The following is a 23,361-nucleotide window of genomic DNA, read 5'->3' as shown; positions in this document are numbered from 1 at the left end:
AAGAGAAGCTCATGTCCCCAATATGTCTGCTAGGGATCCACTGGCTAGGATAGGGGTGGGGGAATTCTCACGGGAGGGATAGGTTTGATAACTAAGTAGACACCTTGAAAGGTGTTTAATAGAGACATGAAAACCAATCTTGTTTCTTTCAGGACATACCTAGTATCTCTCATTTGAAACTTTCAAAACACTTAGAAAGGCAAGTATGTCTATTCAAATACAAAATATATTTATACTCAAATACATGTTACTTAGGAATGGTTATTTATATACTTGTTATTCAATTCTCAATAAGGAATTTCTGAGAACCTACTACCCCAAGTTCAGCAAAGGACTACCAAGATGAATAAGACCAGGGTCTTAAGAAGTTCAAGGTCTTTCTGGGGAGAGAAATAAGTAGCGAGGTGTCTACAGTAGTGTGTGGGCAATGTTATAATGAAGCTATGTTCAAAGGGTTGTGGGAGCACAGAAAAATTATCAACCAACTGTATGGGGACTGAAACTGTATGGGTTTAGGTTTTACTTCTTTGAGTGTCCCAAGACATAGGCACAGAGTAGGCATCAACTAACATTTGTTGAATTCGATGATGTAAGCAGTAGCTACTTCAATTTGGAGACAAGAAACTTACCTAGATTTAGAGAGCAAGATGGAGAAAACCACTAACTGAAAACCTAAGCAATTCCAATGAAACTCATCTGGGCCTTGGTTCCACAATTCTTCTTCAATCAAATACATTCATTCAACAAATATTTACTGAGCACCTACTGTATGCAAGGCACATGGCTAGATACTGGTTATATAATGATGAACAGTATGAAGAAGTTCTTGAGAAGAAGTCTACTAAGTCACTATACTCCAGAAGCAATGCTGGGAGAGATGCCCTAGAAACTCACCTTCAGAAACAGATGGAAAAGACAAATTACTAGCTGAACTCACAATTACTTTTGATTTCTGACTTTTGTTCTATGTTCAGGCAACGGCTTGGATTCATGCTAACAGCGCTAGTTTAAAAATTTATGAAATATTTCAGACACATAAAGAGGGAAAAGCCAGTTTGGGAATTATGTTTTAAGGAATATTTCCCTTTTGTCTGATGGACGTTATTTCCTCTTTTTTTTGGACACCTCAGTGATATCTAATTCATTTAAGAGTTATTTAATGGGTACCCTCCAAGGCACTGCAGATATGATGATGAATGCATTCTCTTCTCTGTTCTCATGGAGCTCATGCTCTGGCAGGGAAGAGAAATGACAGCATAAGACGACCAGTATTTGCATACGGTTCTGAGGGAGCATAATGAAAGAAGGGAGTCTAGAAGCCACTGTTCAACTTTTGGTTTCTTGAAGTACATGTAGTACAAACACTAACACTAGTAATATAAACACGTGAAAGTGTAGAAATCCTAGCTGCATTTTGGAGTGTCACCACTCTTGAAATAAGCCTCATAGCCTCAGACAGTGTGATTAGAGTTGTTAATATTTTGATTCTGGGTAACTAAGAGGTGACAGGTTTGCAGCCTGAGAAAGCCACCCAAGCCCATTCACAGGCATGTGGAGACAAGAAGTGCTGATTCAGGGCGCAGGGTATGCTCCAGCTTGACGGGCAGGACAAGAATCTCTGGAGGGCTGCTAACTCACTGGAAAAAAGTTAATCAAGAGCTAAATGACAGTCAAACATAGAGACATGGAAGTTTCCACATATGATATTTTTGTGGTGGTTGATTAATGAAGAGCTCACTCCCAAGTTTTTTGAGAAACATTAACCGTATACAAGAGTCTTCCAGCACAAGTTAGTAAACTAGATATAAGTTGTTCCCTCTTCCCAATAAAATTGACATGTCTGATTTGGGGATGTGGTGGAGAAAGGAAGGCGAAACATCTGGATGTTGATATATTACTAGGCATAGGAGGAATCAGAGTGGGAGAGAAACACACGCAAAGAGAAAAAAAAACATGGGAGAGGTGGTGGAAGAGAAAGGGAGGGAGGAAAAGAGAGGAAGACGGAGAGGTGAGGTGGGTTCCATGCTGCAGGGGTTCCAGAGCAATATCACTCTTCAGGCTGGCTCTCCCATCCTTCATATAGAGGCAGAAAAACCAGCTCAAAGGTGCAGACAGAACAATCAAACACAGTATCTTCTTCCATGAGCAGTTTTGTGTAATTATTACTTATCTTTTACTGTAAAAATATTAAAACCTCACTGAAGGTTTCTCACAGTGTGGAATTACACTGCCTACATTAGAATCACTCAGGGTGACTGTTTCAGAAATGCAAATTATGGGCTGTTCCATCCCAGAACTTTCTAGGGTGGGACCAGGGTAATCTGAATTTTTAATAAGCTCTGCAGGTGATTCTAATACACAACAAACTTCGACAAAGACTGTACAAAACGGGAGTCAGTGACACGAGGGAGCATGTCCTATTTATCTCTGTATCCACAGAGTCTAGCACTGGACCTTGCACAGTGAAGGCTCAGTAAGTTTATTAAACTCAACTGAATACACTAAAGAGATTTTTAAAGAAAAAGTAACTCAATTCCACTGTTCTGAAATAGCTGATTTCATTTTTTCCCGTATGCTTCTAGTCCAGGTACATGGCTTTTACACTGTTGTAATTGCAAACTACAATTTAAATTTTTTTCAGCACATTTTCTCTCATAATTTTTAATGGCTGTAAAATACTTCATTCAAAATGCAATGAATATCTTAATTCATACAGATTTTTTTTGAGTTTTGAAAAGGTTTCCCTGAGACCTTATGTTTGTGCAGTGCTTTTCAGTTTATGAACCCCTCTCACACAGTCTTTGTTGTTTCTCACAACACTCTGTAAGATAAGTATTATCCCCGTTTTGCAGATGCATATACAAACTCAGAGATAAAATAACTTGCTCAAGGTTCCACAGCTCATAAGCAGAGTGTCAGACTTAAAACTGAGTCTTCTCCCTCTACGTCTAAAATACTCTTTCCAAGACACCAACCATCAAGCACATTTTCTGGCAGGAACCTGACCTAACAGTTTCCTGATGCAAAAACCTGTAATGCAAAATATGAAAGATGGAAATTACATTTACAGAGATCATTGACCAGCCATATCCTAACTGTACAGGAATCAGTTCCTGCCTTTCAAGGCGTTGCAAAGAAAATGTGTATATTAGTGGAAATCTTCAGTGAAAGAACTTACTGTTCTTCAACAACAAATCAGTATATGACCCAGGTCCATTTCTGCAATCCCTAAATGAAGGGGGTTGGGATTGCCCTGAACATTCTGAAACTGTAATTAAGATTCTTCAGCACTCTTATACACACAAGAAGTGGAACAACTACTACAGGCTGTAAGACAAATAGGAAGGAGGCACTGGAGCTCTTCTAATTTAATTTAATTTAAATTTAACTTCTAATTTAAAGCTCCTCTAACATCAAGACTGGTATCACAAGATACTAGCAGCAGCTGGGTGGACAGCGGAGGGAAGCATTCCTCTACCAAGGGAAAGGCCCATTATAAGGATACACTGCCTGATGAATAACGTGGCCGGGTGCAGCCCTTCAGGGAAGGACAGACTGTCCAGCTGAGCAGCTATAGAGATTCTGTTCTGGAGAAGAAAAGGCTGGGGAGAAGAAAAAGTGCTGCTGTGTTTCTAACTGATTACATTTGCATGCAGGTTTTGTTACTATCAGGTCACAATCAGAGGTCTCCAAAGATAGAAAAAAAGTTCTCTTTTAAGGTAGAAAGTTCCTATTCACCGAAAGGACATTGGGTAAATTACTAGGAACTGGGGAAAATACACAGGAGAGTAGTTTATACCTCATAGACAGGGGAAGGGATATGATCTCTAAGAGATGTTTCAAATCTAGGATCCAAGGAAAACAGCAAACCAGCAGTTCTTGTTAAGCCAGTGTGCAGCAGAGAAGGTTCTGCAAAACACAGTTCTATCTGTGCACATGTATATTTTTAACATGAAAAAACCTTTGCTACATAGATGGGCCCACCAAATTTCTATTCTCAGAGTATCATGTTGAAATATCAAAGGTCGATCACTTTGAAGATATTAATAATTCTAATCAAAGTTCTTATATCTCTCTTCCTATGTATATTCTAGGATGATCCTAAAAGGAAGCTAAGAACAAATATGAGTGTAAATCCATAAAAAAAAATTGAGGCATAGTGAGCTTAAGTACACTGCTGGGTCCAGAACCCTTTATTCCCTTTTCAATGATTCTCTTCACTAGAATATAGTTGAGGTCAATCATCATTTTCTTTCACATTCTTAAGTCTCTTCTCCCTGTGCAGAACAAGGAAATAAGAGGCCAAAGTGTTTGTTTTGCAACATGTCCCGTAAATTCTGGGGCTTAAGATGCAAGATTCATTGATTACTATAAAAAATTCTGTGCTTTCAGTTTCTCTGGAGGCTGAGAGCAGTGATCTTTATTTGTAGTCTTACTTTCCTTCAATATTAGGAATTCCTAATAACCAGCCTTCATAACAAATAAATGAATCTTTCATTAAACCAAATGAATTTGAGGCACCACAGGCTACAAAGGAACCAGGTCCACAATATATAGTGGATACTTTAAAAAATTTTGTAAATTGTAAAGCAATGGCCAAATGATGACTAAATTATTAATAATAATTATGAACAGTAAAGACAGAGCAGCAAGTTACTGAAGACTCATGAGCTATGTGAGTTCAATGATTAGCTGCCTGAATCACAGTTTAAGAACCATTTAAACTGAGTTCTTTACAAAGGTCCCTCAGAAACTACTACACACTGTGCTAATAATAGCTGTAAATTCACTGGACTTCAAACCAAACTTCACAAGAGCTAACTGGAGCCTTGGCTGATCAGAGGGGTAATCTAGGGCTCCTGGCAATGGTAGATGTCTAGGTTTCTGGAGGGGTGTTGACGATGATCTAATAAGATCCGTCTTATGGAAGTCTTACTGAATGACTTTGGTGTAAGGTGATTAAGGTTGCTTTCCTTTTCTGAAGGCTTTTTCTATCTTTTAATTTGGAATACCAACTGAGAAGAAACTACAGTCAGATATTACTCCCACCTGTTTTCTTTTTATTATACGTACTTCAGATTGCAGACTGAATACAAATATTGATCAGAAGCCAAAAAGCCCCACGCATTTCTTATCAGTTTAATCCAGGCCAATCTGTCTTTCAACTCTGCATTTTTATGTTCTTGCCTCACCACTTACTAAAATAAATATGTGAACAAACAGCAATCCAATCCAAATAAGCATCTTTCATCTATAATTATCCGAAGCAAGAGATTTAAAGAAGGATAGAGTTAATCCAGCTCACCAATTGCATCTTCAGTGCCTGTTCAGTCATGCTTGAATGTCTAGATTCAATTTATAGAGACTATGAATGTATAACATTGTAGCAAGATGCTTCTGGCAGATCCTGTCTAAGAGGAACAAAAGGTCAAACAGTTCCTTTGCTGTTCTGTGACAGTTAAAGAGACTCTGGGCTGGGTCAGAGGGTGGGAGAGTTATGTCTAGATCTGGAATGGATCACTCACACAATTAAGTTCTTGTCAGACTGAAAAAAAAATGGCAGTACAACTTCCCCAGGCAAGAGGACAGCCAGATGGAAAGTAACTATTTTTCTCCACCTACTTCAAAATTTGAAATGAGAATGGGAATTAATGACGGAAAAAACATTTCTAAGTTTTAGAATACACTCTTACTTGGGTGGCTGGAGTTACTATTTTGAGGTGATGTTTGAAAATCTTGGGAAAACAGAATTTGATTTTTTCCCTCATTGGAAACTGGTGACTCAAGTAAAAATTAATACCCTCAAATCACATTTTAACTCACAAATTAAGCTCTATAAGAATATTATTATAAGTATAGAAGGTCCTCAACTATTAAATCTATATTTTTATTCATTATACATAGAACTATACAATGCTGCTTGTATGTAGAATTTGGATATTCATATATCAGCTGACAAGTGGACATTAAATTTACAGTTTTTTCCTGTTGATGCTGCCTGCAAGCAACAGTCTAGTTTTGGCATTTTCATCATCTTTATCTGACACTAGTGTTTGTTTTTGTTCAATTATTGGTAAAATAGAAGTACTGAGCCAAAGATGGAAATTATTAGGCTTAATATAAGTGGCAAGTGTTTAGCTTTAACCAGATACTTATTGTGTGATCAATTGTGAAGGAAAAGAATGAACAAATAGGTATGAAGGTTTGGAAGTATATTGCTGAGAAGACTACCAAAAAGGTAAGGAAGAACGTATGTTTGACTCGTTGAGAAGAACCTTCTCCCACCTCACATATACACATAACGAACACACAAGTCTATTGTTAAACTTTCAGTGATCTGACGTCACTATACATTTTTGGAGACCTAGTATGTATTAAAATAAAGTCTGAAGGTTAGACTCTAAATCAATTATTATTAGTGAATACGTCCAGCACAGATTCATTGAAGATTAAGAGAGAAGGATCCTTTGAGTTCATCTACTTCAAAATGATAGTTGTGCAGATGAAATAACTGGAGGGCACAAAGATGATCTTCCTTTCCTAATGCTCTACAGATAAATTGGTGGCACTGGGACCAACTAGAGAACATGGGGTTTCTCTAGTTCAGTATTTTTTCTATCACTGTTATTTGATTCCTGGTCATCATGTTAACATTACAATTCTGTTTCCTCAAAAATCATTGCAGGCATGATTCTTGACAGCCTTGGAAACTATTAGTGCCTCCAGGTTTTTGGGGCCTGTGAATGTTTGTGATTCTTGCTCCACAAAATTAATACAGTATCAAAACTTGAATGCCAAATCAATATTGACTGGTGTTGCAAATATTTTAAAATGGTTCCTGTGTTTTATGTTCCAGGTCTAAAGTTAAATATCACCTTTTCAGAGATGACTTCTCTAGCAAGCTTACCATACTTGGCCTGTTTTTATAAAATTTTATAGCACAGGTCATATTTTGAAATAATGCATTTGTTTACTCATTGATTACCCATCTTCTCTAACAGACTGTAAATTCCATGAAGGCAGGGGTCACTTCTGTTTTGTTCACTACTGCTTATCTAGCACCTAGTACAGTTCTTGGCCTATAGAATAAGCTTAAATAATATTTGTTGAATAAACAACTGAATTTATCTCTCTAACCTGGGGTTGAGGCAAGTCTTGTGGAATCCCTAATTATCCCTTTTATCCTGTCCTAAACTTGGTATCTAAGCCCAAAGGATTCAAGTTCCAGGGAAGTAGATTTTAGTTCAGCAAAAGCTACCAATCAGAGAGATTCAGAAACGGAATGAGCTAATTTATGGGACACTGAGCTTTTTAATAATTTTTTTAAATTTATTTTTCCCCTAAAGCCCCAGTAGATAGTTGTATGTCATAGCTGCACATTCTTCTAGTTGCTGTATGTGGGACGCGGCCTCAGCATGGCTGGAGAAGCGGTGTGTCGGTGCGCGCCCGGGATCCAAACCCGAGCCGCCAGTAGCGGAGCACGAGCACTTAACCACTAAGCCACGGGGCCGGCCCGACACTGAGCTTTTTGCCAAGAAGAGGCTGCCCAGGTATATAAGATCTCTCTGCATTAGGCGGAAGTTCGAACTTGACAACCTCTCAGTGACTTCCATGACTTCTAACTCTAAGGTCCTGCAGTTCTTTTCAGCTGTTTGATTTTGCATTAGGTTAAAATAAAGTGCATATAGAATCCCCTTAGGAAATAATCTAAGATAAGTCATCTAATGAGACTTAGAAATTGATTATTCAGGCATGCATGCCTGTTTACAGGTATTTGATACATACAAATTCTACTGAGTATATAATTTGCTATAAGTCCACATAATATGTAACTCAATGAAGACTAACAGTAAAGAATTAAAAAAAATTTGTGTAGCATTTCAGTTTTAAACACACACAGACACATTCATGTAATTACTATGTCAACTCTGAGAAAAATGATGTATGAGCACATACAGAGTAAGTGGCTTGTCTAAAATCATACATGTAAGGTGCTAGAACTGTCAGGTCTCAAACTCCCAATCTTCCCACTCTACTAGACAATGTTACTTTTTGACTCCAGAATTACCCATCCTTTAGGTTTAGCAATATTTGTATCCTCATCTTGAATCGAAAATATCTTTCTTCCAAATTTCACTGGGAAAAGGCAAAATGGAATTTAAAAATATGACTTTTTCTTTGATTTTTGTATCAAAAATCTATTTTATTTATTATTATAGAAGTTATAAACATCTAACATTAATTATAACACAACAGTGATTAGTTTAAATAATTAATACATCTTGTTAGCTTTTAGAATTAAAGATCAACAGTTATTAAATGTGATTTTTTTCACCCAGTCTGATGAAAGAAGATTTCAATTCAGAATAGCAACTTTATTAACTCAATTAAGGCCCCCAAAAGGAATATTTACTTCTGTAATGTTTAGTAAAGAACTGAGAATAAGATGGGCATTTATCATAGGTTAAATGGCAGAGGAGAAAAGATCCAATAACATTTTATTTTTAGCTACTAGTTGTTTCTCAGGGTCACACAGGAAAGGATCTAATAATTAAAGACAAAGTAAAATACCCTGTGTCTCACTCTGTCTTCAAGTTTAAAAGGCACTTGGAGACCATCTAGTTCAATTTCTTCATTTCTTCTTAATTGACATAATAGATTTGAGATTCTACCTGCTATCAGTACCTCTTCTTGAGGGAATTCATCTTTCTATGAAATGCTCTCAACTTTCTAAGAAAATCATGATCACTTCTATTTTTCAATTGTTATATCTTACGGCATGACAATTACACATGAAAACTTGTGCATTTCTGAAATTCAAACATGCATTCTCCTGTATGCACGCTCATGTGCAATACCTCTGGCACGGAGGGATCTTCCTTAACCAATCTTCCAGCTATAAAAGACATGAATGAGTAAATCTTGGAAAAGGGATAACATCTTTGATATTGTCAATTCCCAAGATGCACTGCAGATAGCGTTCAAATCCCATCCCAAAACCTCCATGTGGCACAGATCCAAATCGACGGAGGTCCAGATACCTGATTTTGAAAAACAGAGAACCATCATCTATAAATGCTGTATGGGATCAGATGTTATGATAGCTTTTTATGTTTCAAAAGCATTTTGCAATCATTTGTTACTGTCCACATCATTGTGGTAGACCAGTCTTTTCCCTCCACAGACAGAAGAAGGACACAGAGAAATTAATCTGTTCAAGGTTACCCAGACAAAGAGTAGCAAATCCTGCCATGCATTCATGGGCTCTGCTCATTTGATCCTTTTTCTTTTAAGTTATTTACGTACTTGTATACAGAAAACTTGCTTTATGAGGCTAGAGAAAATTTTCTAATAACTTTACTAATTTTCTTGAAAATACATTCTTCTATTTGTTAGTATGTTAATGATAATGCTTTTTTTCACCTACATATTGTTCAATACACAGAAACTGAAGAGTTTTGCCTGATACATTATAAAAAGACATCCCCTACTGTAAGGGGGACTATAAGCTACATCAACGGCAGGAACTGTGTCTTATTTAACCCTTTATCTCCAGTGCCTCCTCTAGAGTAGATGCCTCCTATATGAAGATTTATTGTTTGAAGGCACAACAATATACTCTTCAGTGCTGGAGTGTGGAGAAACTTCTAGTTCTCTGCTTCAAGCCTCGTGGAAGACGTCCAGAGTCATTTTTCTGGAAAGCTAGACAGCCTCTGAAGCCCATTCATACACATTCTATTCCCACTTAAGATCACATCGCTAGAAAATGGTTACAGCCATGATTCAAACTCAGATTCTAATACACCAGCCTGGGATAAAGTTATTTTAGGAAAGGAAGAGGAGGAGGAAGACTTTATAAAGATTTTTATGACATCACTTGGTGGGGGAATTCTTGAGTTATATAATATTGGTTAAAACCAGTTTATAGCTTCTTGAATGATTTGTAAAATCAATTCCAGAATAAAACTTAAGCACCATAGCTGGTAGTCATTTGGCTCCTCAAGGATAAAGACTATCATCTATTTCCCCACTATTAATAATAATGGTTACAAGTATTGGTATTTTAGGCAGTTAAGATTAAGTACTTATCTTTCTAGAGAAGATGAATTGCAACTCGGTGAGTTAAACCAAGCAAGCGATCAATAAACAGGAGTATCTAGTATAAAACTTCAGACTAGTAAGGACTATGAGGAATAATGGAAGGAGCACAGCCTTGAGTAATTGACATGTTCGGCAGCTGAACTAACTTGAAGTTTACAAGGCATGGGGGCAAGGTGTACTTTGATTTAGTGAGAAAATGAGATGAAGGGCATATCAAACCACCTGCCACAAACACCTGCAGGATCTGAGCTGGTCCAGCAATAGCTTTAGCTGGCTCTAAAGTTCTCATACATCGATGTCAAAACACTGGCATAAATGTCTGGAAACTGCATTCAGCAGAGAAATTCAGTCTGCAGCATCTTCTTTGCCTTTGCTCTGAGAGCTAAAATCCACTCCTAAGACAAAGTTTTCTAATGAATAAGTTTTGTTGGATTGTTGTTAAATTGATTCTAGGGCCGCCAAATTATAGAAGAGATGGTACAAAATTTGTGGAACTAGTTACAGATTTTATTTGCATATGCCATCTAGAAATAGGAAGTGAGTAAATTCTTAGACACCTGGGGTAGCTACTCACAGCACAGTGGAACACTAGCAGAGATCACAGACTTGAGGATTTCTAAAATTCCTTCTACTTTTAAAATACTATAGTTACCATATAAGAGGAAGCAGATTCAAATAATAAATATTCATATTCGGAGATCTTAAGACTTTGAAAACTTCAGCAGGGAAAAGAGTAGTATTGAAATAATTAATAGAGACCAGAAAAGGCCTAAACTTATTTAACCAATAATTAGAATTTGTTTTTCTTTTTGCATCTCTGAAATCTAGCTCTTTCATTACCAAAAGTGTAATTTGACCCGTTCTTCTCCTAAGGACAACAAAGAATTAATAATATTGTTGATATTACACCAGGATCGCAAAGGAGTGCTATTACAGAAATATAAATAAATGATTTGTATATATTGGAAAGAACTGGCAGAAAGGGTCTGCAGAAAGAAAACCAGAACACCTTTGGAGAAGTAAATGTATGAATGCAGACAGGTGATCGTCCCTAAGCAGCTTAAATTTCCACAGCTGGTGGAGACCTGAGGGATCACTTAGCTCAAGCCCCTAATTTCACACATAGAGAAACTGAAGCATAATGGTTAGGAACAAAGTCCCAGCTCTATGCTTCTAACTGTGTGCTCTTTGTTAAGTTAGTTAACAACCGTAGGCCTCAGGTCTAGAAGGGTAATAAAAAGGAGATAAGAACAGTCCCTAACTCACAGGGTGTTATGATGATTATATGAGATAATATACATCAAACTTTTTTTTTGAGGGAGATTGGCCCTGTGCTAACATCTGTTGCCAATCTTCATTTTTCCTTTTTCTCCCCAAACCCCAGTATGTAGTTGTGTATCACAGTTGTAGAGTTGTAGCTTTTCTAAATGGGAAGCCGCCTCAGCATGGCTTGATTAGTGGTAAGTAGGTCCGCACCCAGGATCCAAACCTCTGAAACCTGGGCCGCTGAAGTGGAACGCGCAAACTTAACCGCTACGCCACCAGGCCAGCCCCTACATCAAACTTTTAACACAGTTATCTGGCACAAAATAAGTAAGAAATAAATGGTAGCCATTATTATTACTATTTTTCAAGGATTTAAATGGTAGCCATTATTATTACTATTTTTCAAGGATTCAAAGGGAGTAAGTAATCTTGTGAGAACCCGTTCATTGTTCTTAACTCTCTTCCATAGTGCCTAGGGCAATTCAAGTAAAAACTATGTAAAACACTAAGACCAACAGCTAGAATAAGAATCATCAGGGGCCACATTCTTACCATTGGTAGGCTTCTGTCAGTCCTAATCTGTAAAAGGAAAATAATAAAATTCTTTAAGAGAATGGCAATATGATAAATATACTAATCACCAAACATTTCTTCTGCGCTGTGTGCAAAGCGCCCTTTTAAAGAAGTATACACCAAAACCTGTGCTCTCAAATAATATGCAATGTAGCTGAGGAGCTGAACCTTTACTAAATGCTAAGAAAGGTAAATTAACCAACAATCCAAGGTATTATCAAGTAAGTGGAATAGACAATAAATGCCATACGAAGGAAGTATGGTTCATTTGCGATGAGCTTATTGTCCTGTGACACAAGAAAAGCACTATCACTACTATGTAAGGTTGTTGGGAGGCACACACAAGGGACACACAGACACGCCTTTCATCCAACAACATTAAAACAATAATATAGATTCTGAGGCTGCCTTCATAACATGGTTGCAAACTGGTTTTTGCCAATTTGAGAAATGTTAATAAAAGGTTAAGTTCTTAGTATTCATTAAAATTAATTTCAGCCCTTTAAAAAAAGAGTTTGGGACCAGACTGGATCTAAAGTGATCAGGACTATGAAAAATTCAAATATATAAATATAGAAAACAGGGACAGAAGTCACAGACAGAACTCCAAGACAGGGAAACCCACATATCCATTTTATTAGAAAAGATAAATTTGGATATTATCAGATATTAGGTAAACATTTAATGTTGAGTAAAGGTTTCCTGAAGGAAGGAAGCAAGCAAAGAAAACAGACCAATTAATCTTTCAACAGATGAGGTTTCTTGCCATGTGTGATTTTTATTGTGCTTTTTAAAAAACCCAGGAAATATCCAAATTCTTTCCACCTAAGGAGTTTGATCTTCACTTCAATTCCACAATTTTCCAAGGACTTTCTAATGGTATAGTAATAAGAAGGAGTTAGTAGTCTGATAAAAAAGAGTTCTTCCAGAACATATTCATCCTTTTTCTTTTGGACCCTAACCAAATAGAGCAGTTCAAATGATTGGGATTACAAAACCAAGTTACCCAACAGATTTATAGGTTGGGATCTTGGAAAAGCATCAACTTTTTAAGTATTTCTCCATTAGGAAAAGAATGCCTTACACATGGCTAATTTAACAGGATATTTTCAAACAATTATGGCTTTTCCAGGTTACTATGAAACCCAGTATCATCTGGAGAGAAGGATTAAGCCTTCAACATGGGAAAGCCTTTTTTTTAAAAGTCTGGCACAGCAAAAGTGGAAACCATGGAAAATAGAGGTTTATAACCTTGGTTAGTTTAGGAAGTCATTGTGGTTTCTTGGCAGACCATGCATATATAGGAGTGGTAGTTCAATTAGAAACACGATTCCCTACTTCTCATCTCCAAAACATTTTCTGTGTGTTTATGGATTCATTTCCCAGGTCTCAACCAGCAAGTTAAAATAAGTTATTCAAACAGCTAAATAAAGACCCTTACATAGTAGAAAACCTGAGGAAGGGAAAACTGCTTATTCCAAGTGCTAGCTTAGTGGATATTTTAGTATCTTTCTTTCTCCATCTTTATCTTTTCCCTGGTTCAGAGACCCTGTCTTTCCCCTGTCTTTCTTCATGTCCCTGAGGAGTCTGCCAATCATAATTCAGAGTAAATAAAAAAAAAACACAGAGAAGAGAAAAATGAAGGACAAGCTTTAAGGGGGAAATCTCCTTCCTTCTTCTATCATTAACTTTTTTTTTTTTTTGTGAGGAAGATCAGCCCTGAGCTAACATCCATGCCAATTCTCCTCTTTTTACTGAGGAAGACCGGCCCTGAGCTAACATCTATCACTAATCCTCCTTCTTTTTTTTTCCCTTTTTCTCCCCAAAGCCCCAGTAGATAGCTGTATGTCATAGTTGCACACCCTGCTAGTTCTTGTATGTGGGTTGCTGCCTCAGCATGGCCAGACAAGCGGTGTGTCGGTGCGAGCCAGGGATCCGAACCCGGGCTGCCAGTAGCGGATCACGTGCACTTAACCACTAAGCCATGGGGCCGGCCCCTCATTAACTTTTTAAAAAGCCACTTCCATAGGGAGAGATACATACAAATAGTGGGCAAATATCACTGCGACCTTGCTTCATGTAACAGTTCCAGTTCTTAAGAAAGGGAAGCTCAGAAAGGTCACACAGAATGAGAGCCAGGTCTGTCAGGTGCTGAGGCCCACGTGCTGTTCTCTGTTACTTTGCCATGACTGCCTTTGAGTGCCCCATCCCCAATTTCTGAATTTTGTTTCCTTGAGTTCTGACCAATACCTGGCCAGTCGCTGCTCTAAGAAATGGTACCGTTCCTCTCTGAGGCTTCCTCCAAAGAGCTCTCCAGCTCCAGGAACAAGAAGATCAACAGCAGCAACCTAAACAGGAAAAAAATCATACATGCACAACATTACATTTTCAGGGGATTCCAAAAATTGTCAGCTTCTCAAGCAAGTGGAACTTTTTTCTACAATAAAGATGTTTTATACTTTCATAATAAGAAAACAACAAAAATAACTTTTAACAGGGGAAAATGGTAGCTTGATATTTTAATTTGTATTTCTTCAATTACTAGTAATATTTAATTTTTGAGACTCTTTATTTGCTATCTGTATTATTTTGTGACTTGGTAATTCTTTTTTAGGGGGCAGGTAGACATTGAAGACCAAGAATTTGAAGGCACAAAACTAAGAAAGATTTAATGCAACAAATGAAAATTAGGAATCTATAAAACATATTTTAATCTTTAAATGTCAACATTATATCGTAAACTCTTTTCTTAAGCTTTGCTTCACTTTACTATCAAGCTATCCCACTGTTTTGATTTCAGAACTTTTTATTGAGCTATCCTTTATAAATAATTGAGATTAATAAAGAATGTAATTCAAGAATGTGCCCCAAATGCTGTATAACTCATCCTCATTGCTATCATTAAAAGAGAAAACATTAGGTATGATTTTCATCACTCAGCTGAATTAGAGTGAGAGAGAACAGAAATTCACTAATGGTTTCTACTTTCACTAAATCTCCTACCACTCAGTAAGTTGTTGAAGAGTAAGTGTACAAATAGGTCTTTGTCACGCTACCACTGCTTGATGACCACATCTCAGTAATTCTTCTATAAACGTGGGGGGCCTACAATGAACAGGCAGGTATTTTAGAATGTGGATTTGGTGACTTAGACGTGAAAGTAGGTAATGGAACAGACAGCTGTGGATAGGTGGAAAAAGAGAGTCTTAATAATGTGATGAGGAAACTCTCATGGGCTAGACAATTAATAGAGCTAGACTACAACCAGCACCCAGAAGTAATCCTTCTGTTCTCAGAGGAAGGACAAGGTTGAACGGAGTTTTTATGGCCACAGAAGGATTGGCATCTTTATTTCCTAGTATATTGCTTTTAGACATGGCTAAAATATACCAGGAGATAAGAAACACATAATGAAAAACTTGTTCTTAACTTCAATCCAGAGTTTTAAGTTGAGAATTATAGGCAATCAGCGTTGGAAGAGAAGAGACAACCAAGTGACTCTCTGGCCTTTGCTTGAAAATATTTAAAGACTGGGAACTACTACCCCTGAAACAGAGCATTCTATCCTTGTGTAACTCTGACTATTAAGAAGGGATAGGTATACCCAAAATCTATCATTTTCAAGGTTTTGAAGTTGGGGTGATTCCAACTGCTTCTGATACTGCAAGTACATTCAAAGCTTTATGAGCCAGAGCTAACAAGGTCAACTACCTCAAGAAAACATGCTGGAGAATCAGCTGTCATGGAAGAACAGGAAGTAAGGAGTCCAGCTGAGGCTGGTGGCCCGTGATGAGGGAATGAGGCACCCCCTTTTTTTTTATGTGAGGAAGATCAGCCCTGAGCTAACATCCATGCCAATCCTCCTCTTTTTGCTGAGGAAGACAGGCTCTGAGCTAACATCTAGAGGCAACCCTTGATGAGCTGCTCTGCTTTTTCAAACAAGAGATCCATTTCTTGCTCGGTCTTGCTGCTAACACAACTAAAATAAGCAAAAAACTCTTTTGGGATCTTAGTACTTTTTGCACGTCTAAATTATGTTAATTTTTGACCTTAGTTTTTTTAATGCTATTTTTAGAGGAGAGTACAAGACATATTTATCTTTGATTATAAACATCCTTTATTTTAATATTTGAGTTCACTCGAGAATTCAATGTGCAACCATATTGGTTTTAGACCTTTCTGTCTGGTTTCTGTTTATCTGGAATATTTGCAATTGCACAGTAACAGTTGTGGAACTGGAAGCTTCTGAACCTTTTGAGTCACCTCAAAATCTTATGCCATAGCAGGATATCTGTTTTTTTTTCTGGATTTCTTTCAAACTTGTTTTCCTACTAATCAAAGTACCTAACTGGTTACACCTAACTACTTCCACATTGGCTGCTATAAAATTAATGTGGTAGTTGCTGTATTCATCAGGATAGGTTAGGTTATGCTGTAGTAATAAACAACTCCAGAAGCTTACAACAGAGTTTCTCACTCACAGCATTAGTGACAATTTTGGCCAGATAATTCTTTGTTGTGAGGGCCTGTCCTGTGCACTGGGGAATATTTAGCCGCATACCTGGCCTCTACCCACGAGATGCCAGTTGCACTCCCCTAGTTGTGACAACCAAAAATGCCTCCATTATTGCTAAATGTCTCCTGGTTGGGGGACAAAATAATCCCTGATTTAGAAGCTCTGCTTTACAACAGCTGAATTGGCTTTTTTAAATGTATGCTACATCCTGGCTTGAAGCTGATAAAAAACCCTCTTTCTAAGGTATTGCTGACCTCGTGGCAGATGGTGAAAAAGAGCAAGATGACCATGTACTAAAGGAATCTGTCCAGAAGTAATGTATGTAGGTCACGTTTGCTCAGTTTTTCTGCCAATGCAAGTCACATGCAAGTCACTAAGCTCATGTCAACGGGGCAGGGAAGCCTAATCCTCCCTGAGGGAGGAGCGGCAACTATTTACGTACAATAAAACAGTTGACTGTGTTACTTTCCCCCACCTACTTAGACTCTTCACTTCTACTCTCCCAACCAATTCCTCACTGTTAATTAGAATTAAGGTCAGAATAGTAGTTCCTCTATTTTCTTCCTCTCTACTCTGGGAAAGGAACTTACCAGTAGGAAAGAACTTACCAAAATAGTCTAAAGTTGAAGAAAAATTTTAGAAGACATGTAGGTAAAGTCCCATATCACTACTAATTTTGTGACATGCAGACGAACACATACATCATCTATGTCCTTTCTTTGTCTAGATGGTCTGAAAATTCCCACTCTCAGATGGGTGAATTTCCTGTATGTTTTCTTGACATAAAGTAGCTTCCCCTCTGTATCTTTTAAGTAAGGCACTTCTTTACAATGCCTCATAAATGTTCCATCAATGTTCCATGATCAAAGGGCACTATGTCTTCTTTATCAAGGAACGATTTCTCTCTCTGCAAAGAAAGGCCCACAAAGGCCTTGTTTTCTTCTCTTTCTCCATATAACCTTCTTCTCCTCTCTTTCACTTTTAGTTTAGTTTCCCTTCAACCATGTCAGATTCTTATAATTCCTGCTTTTCTTTTATAACGATATCCTCCAATCTAGAGATTCTGCACACTTTCTGAGAAGCTATAACATAGTAAAGTATTCCTCAACTAAAAATAAAGACATTTACATTTGCTATTCATAGAGCTGCACTTTCTTCTGATATGATATAAAAAATACTGCATTCCCTAGAGATCACTAGAACAATTCCCTCAATTTCCATACCTTTTAGTTAGGGTTGAGATTCCAGGTGGGATTCTTCTAGCTGTGTCTCCCCCTGATAACTACTGGGTTAATTACTACAGAAACTACCTGTTTCTCTAAGCCTTTAGCAGAGGTAAAAGGCCCATAGATATAACACACAGCATGACCTAAGGGTGCACAAAATGCAAAATGTGCAGGGAATCATATAAATTTCTTAAGAAGGAATGAGAAAACCTGTGTGTGTTTGCCAACTGATGGGCAGGGAGGGGGTTAAGAGTGCAAATAGGCTGGAAACAAGCACATTGCTTAGAACATTAGCTGGTGATTACGATTTGCCTTTATGGGCCGGCAGGTCTGTGGTTTACGGGAGTCTGAGACTGGCTTAAAGAGCCGGGGGCTGAGCAACCCTGCCTTTAATTAGGGAAAGTGAGAATTTACTGGTTGCGTAGTGAAATGTCCTCTTAATCCAAAGTTGACCAAAATTGAGCAGTTCTGTGGCTAAAATCTCCACTCCCAAAGCAACTTTGGGAGACTTGAAATAAGTGGAAGGACTTTAGTTCTGCTGTCCTTTCACTCTCCTACACAGATAACAACGAAGGCTATGAATAATCTTACTATACTCTTTGCTAACTTCCTAGTCTTAAAACACTGACTTTGGGCACATCTTCTAGGCCAGAATGCTGCCTGCCATATTTTCCTCCACTGTGTATGAGTTTTGATTTTGCTTAAGTCACACAGCTGCAGCAGCAAGCTGTCTAGAAATAGTTTGTGTTGGTATTCAAGCTGAACAAATCCTGGTCTCTATTTATGATACTCCCTTTTGACTCTTACTCTCTGATTCCAATCAATGGACTGAAAATAAAACTCAGACCTTGAATTAAAAAACAAATAGGCTAGATAGGAACAAGGCATTGAATACATTACTTTTTCTATGCTAACTTCAAAGAGAAGGGGAAAAAGTTTAATGTCCCTTTAATGTCTCTGCTACCTCTCTTCCTACCTATCTCAGTAATTTTAAATACTGACGAAAAACACAAATTGAACACCTCCCTATTCAGTTTCTCACTGCTACCAACATTGGAGCAACATCACATACTGTTACCAAAAGAAGAAGAATGTTCCACAAACCATAGGAAACATGTTTGTGGTTTCAGCCTCTGTGAGCTCTTGCTCTAACTGCTGACACAGACAGTGCTTTGCCCCTAAAAACAACAAGGCACAGTTAGGAAAGAGCCTTCCAGATTCGGCAGTGAAGATGCAGATGGGCTGCAGGCAGCAATGACTGAAAATGGACTTTGGCTAGTAAAATAGCTGGTCTGGGAGCACTTTAGATGGACTGAAATGCATATTTTCAACTTTGACATAAATTCCCAGGATAATCATTAGTCCTAGATACGGGGAAAACTGGCAATTCCTTGAATCACTATTTCTGTCGGTTTGAGGCTCAAGCTATTTTAATGCAGGTTGGTTAATTAGCCCTAGCACAGAGAAATTCATTAGACAGCCTTGGTTGAGTATTCTTCTTTCTAAGTTGACTTCACAATATGTACTTTACGGAATGTTCACTAATGCTTAAATTTTTCTGATTTGCTAAGTAATGTTGATACAATTTTAAAAACTACGTTACCTGGTGATACTGGCATCTCATCAGGCACCGTTGGAAAGTCATTTTTCCTAATCACACATGGCTGGAATGAATGGATATTCTTTGTGAAGCCACTTCCCTACCTGAATATTTGCTACCTGCCTTTGGGGGAATTACTTAGGGACCCAGACTCAGGGGCATATGGCATTTTGCATATTCGCTTCGATTCATTTTATTGAGGCCCATGATCTGTCCCCTTCAAATTATCAAATGTGTTTGGCAATTCGCAAGTTATTCTTATATATCCAAACGAGGAAAAACTTAGGCTATGTGAAATCAGTGAATCTTAGACTTTGGACGTCATCTAATCCAATTTTCTGATTTGTGTGTGTGTGTGTGTGTGTGTGTGTGTGTGTGAGGAAGATCAGCCCTGAGGTAACATCCGATCCCAATCCTCCTCTTTTTTGCTGAGGAAGACTGGCCCTGAGTTAACATCCACGCCTATCTTCCTCTACTTCATACGGGACGCCACCACAGCATGGCTTGACAAGCGGTGCGTCAGTGCGCGTGAACCCCGGGCCGCCGAAGTGGAGCATGCGCACTTAACCGCTTGTGCCACTGGGCCCGCCCCCCAATTTTCTGATTTTATAGAGGGAGAAACTCACGCTCAGAGATCGCAGAGACTTGCCTAAGGTCAGACAGCTAACTAGTTAAGAGAGTTGGATTTCAAACCTAGCACTATTAACTTCTTAATCCAGCGTACTTTTCATTATAACCTAGTGCATACCTTCATTTTTTTGGAGAGGATGGGGGGTGGGGAGAAAGAAAGAAAAGAAATTATAACTGTAAAAATATACTATTTTACTATTTATTACCTCTGGCCAAACGTTACAAGAGTAGGTTAAACATTTCCCTATCCTTCTCCTTTGATTCCCTAGAGAAGGCACTTGTGAAACACACCTGTTTTAATTTTTTTAGATTGAATCACTCCCACCACAGAAATTCTTGCAACCCTGCCTACAACCTGTTATTACAGCCCTACAAAAAGTAGCACAGAATTTAGTTAATTGGCCCAAAGCCTGTTCATTCACCACTGAAAAACATAAAGTAGGGATAGAAGCAAGTACTTTATACAAGTGGGTTGAAAAGAAATCTAGGTTGCTAATGAATCAATGTTATAATCTGTCTCATGTATATAGGTTAAATAAATTATATTTGAATAATTTAGCTCTGAGAAGTTATATGCTATCGTACTGCCTAAATTATAGAAGTACACTAAAGTCTCATTATAATGCCTTCAGGTTTCAAGCTGTGAGACCACATTACTAGAGAGACTTGTCATGATGAAGGCCTTCTGGTACTTCGAAAGGTAAGAAATGTTTGTGAACCATAGTCTACGAGGGAACTCCCTTTTGAGGAATCTCATGTAATAGTATGTTATGATGTGGCAACACACACGAGTGTATTTCAACATTATTGTGCTTTATCATAATAAAGATTTTATCAAAATTTAGAAGGAAAGGAGAGGGCTTCACACTTACTGACTACCTACCACCCTAAACACTGTGCTATGTATATTTCATATATTATCTAATTTACTCCTCACAATTCCAGAAAATATTATCATCTCATTTTTACAGATTGGGAAACTAAGACTCAAAGAAATTAGGTGGTTTACCTAAAATCACATAGTTTATAACACACAGATCTGGGACTTGAACCTAAAAGTGTCTGATTCTAAAGCACTGGACTTTCCTTTATGCCATGTTGCTATCACTCAAAAAATTTAGAGTAAAAGCTGCTCTTTAGCTTCCCAGAAATTTCCTTAGCAAAACAAGTCACTCACTCACTAATTGTTAACAATGTGTCTAAAACTGTGTGAAAAGCAGCAGATAGCAAAGTTTAGTTTCTGGACCTTTTTTTGAGATAAACATAATATATTTGTCTCATAGACTTTTACAATTAATGATATTAAGTATATAACTATTCAATAAATATATAGTCAAATATATTCTTATTTTATATTACTGCTAATTTTGTAAAGAAGAGAAGAAGAGACAAAAAAAGGAAAAAGGAAACCAGAAGAATAAAAAGCAACTAAAGTTAAGGGTGAAAAAAGAACAGAAGATAAGAAGGGCTAAAGGGAGCAGAGAGACAGAGACGGGACAGGCAGATAGAAAAGAGAGAGTCAGGAGAGAACTGACAGCAGAACCTGCCCAGACCTCCTCCGTCTCTGCCCAGACCTCCTCCGTCACTGCACAGTCCTCCCCTCACTCTTTCTGTCTGAGAGCCAAAGTACTCTAAGCCTCCTGCTCTGCCAAGCCAGCTCTTCCTCTGCCCATCATGCCACAGCTATCATCTCTTGCCCAGCATATGCCTCTGGCCCCCCCTACTCCCAGTAGTCTCCTAACCAGTATTTAAGTTGACAGTAGACCTGGCATTGCTATACAGAGCTCTAGGCCACTTTGTCTCAGTTATTTAAAAACCAAACCAAAACAAAAATACCCACATTTGCATCTGCTAAACGAAGGAGGACACCTTGCGACAGAAATGAGGAAGTTATGTTTACAGAACATTGGGATCTTCTTTGGGAACACTTTTTTAGAGGTGCCTTTGAGAAACTATCATTTTAAGAGAGATAAAAAATGATGCTTATAATTTAAGAAAATATGCCAAAGAATAAATGAAATTTTAATTAAGCAAAAAACCCAGACTGAGATGACTAACCCTAATTTAATTAGTGTCTTTTCTTACTGTGTGCTGAGGGCCATCTTCATTATCTCTCATGTAGAAAGGCTTGAGTGCTAAGGGATAATTAATGACAAAGACTGGTATGTTGCCACAGTGCTTCACCAGGTACTTTTCATGTTCAGTGTGTAGATCAACACCCCACTGTAATGAGAAAAAAGAAATTACCAGAGGAGAAGACAGAGTTAAAATGCATACTGCAGGACCTGAAAATAACCTGCATCAGTTCCAAGGGCTTCCTCTCCCTGAGGATCAGTGATGTGTGGAGCTGTCTGCTGAGGTTACACAGATGACTAGAGAGAGAGAGGTGTTAACAAGAACATCCACAGGCCTGGAAAGGTGCAAGCTGAAACTCGTAGATCAACACTCTGCTTTCTGCCCCCATCTCAGGGAGCAGCATGTCGCAGATGAATAGCATCTGCAGGAAAACAAAGCACACTGTCCACAGTGGATAAAAACTGACTTCAGAACCATACTTTTTATTAATACTGCCTAGAGCTTCTTCTACAGTTACTGTTCTTAAATCTCAGGAAATTAAATGATGAAAGATAATATTCCTGATATTGAGTCTATCTTAGGCTAGATGGCTTCTCTCAGTGAATTTTTTTTTAATAAAAGAGTCAACTCATATATCAGACATTCTTTGATGAATATTTAATAACACTATTCATCTATTTATTCAGCAAATACTAATGTGCCTATTAAATCCCAGGTACCATGCTAGGTACTGGATATAGTGGTAAGAAAAATAGACTCCCTGACTTCATGAAGCTTCCAGGGTAGAAGACAAACATTAAATAAAAAATTATACAAAGAAATTAATTGATTATAAATTTAACAAGCACAGGGTACTATTATAACTTATAAGAGGATCTGACTTAACTGGGAATGGGATTGGGGTAAGCAATAGATTGAAGACAAAGGTATTACATTCTTAACATTATCTTCTTACTCCCACTTGTCTGGCACTATCTTAATTAGAGGAAAGAAGCACCAGCACTGGAATGAGGAGACTTGCCTCTGACATTATGTGCATGCCCACTGACAAATCAGGTGGCCTCTCTGGACCTATATCCTTGCCAATAAAATAAAGGAGTTCTTAAAAAAAAAAATTAGGTGTTTTCCAAAGTGGATCACAAATTAGAAGACTTTATAAAGTTCAACAGAAAAAGAAACCTGTTTAATGTGTTGCCTAAACTTATTTGATCACATAACCTCTTTTGTCTGTCACCTGTTAACATCATTCAGAATATACTTTGAACCAGTTGATTTCTACACTAATATTCTATGATTATCATTCCTTTTTAGGATTTTCATCTTCCTAAACTTGGGAAGCTTCTTTATAACCCTTTAGTCACTGCTATTCCAAA

At 37.8% G+C, this 23,361-nt stretch overlaps 1 protein-coding gene across 2 annotated transcripts in view; it reads right to left on the bottom strand.

Moving 5' to 3' along the window:
• Positions 1 to 8,198: 8,198 nt before the first annotated feature.
• The window catches only part of NARS2 (asparaginyl-tRNA synthetase 2, mitochondrial), a 105,378-nt gene continuing 90,215 nt past the window's right edge, over positions 8,199 to 23,361 (bottom strand). The window contains exons 7-10 of one of the 2 annotated variants that reach the window (XM_058545516.1): positions 21,998 to 22,135; positions 14,191 to 14,288; positions 11,920 to 11,946; positions 8,199 to 9,041 (exon numbers count right to left, since the gene is read on the bottom strand). In XM_058545516.1, coding sequence (XP_058401499.1) covers positions 8,897 to 9,041; positions 11,920 to 11,946; positions 14,191 to 14,288; positions 21,998 to 22,135 — 408 coding nt within the window. In that variant the 3' untranslated portion in view covers positions 8,199 to 8,896. The remainder of the gene's footprint in view (positions 9,042 to 11,919; positions 11,947 to 14,190; positions 14,289 to 21,997; positions 22,136 to 23,361) is intronic. The other variant, XM_058545515.1, reaches the window with a different exon arrangement.

Source organism: Diceros bicornis, chromosome 7 (assembly GCF_020826845.1).
Source record: "Diceros bicornis minor isolate mBicDic1 chromosome 7, mDicBic1.mat.cur, whole genome shotgun sequence".
Taxonomy (NCBI): Eukaryota; Metazoa; Chordata; class Mammalia; order Perissodactyla; family Rhinocerotidae; genus Diceros; species Diceros bicornis.
The sequence above is the reverse complement of the archived record's forward strand: the minus strand, read 5'-3'. Positions and strand labels throughout refer to the sequence as shown.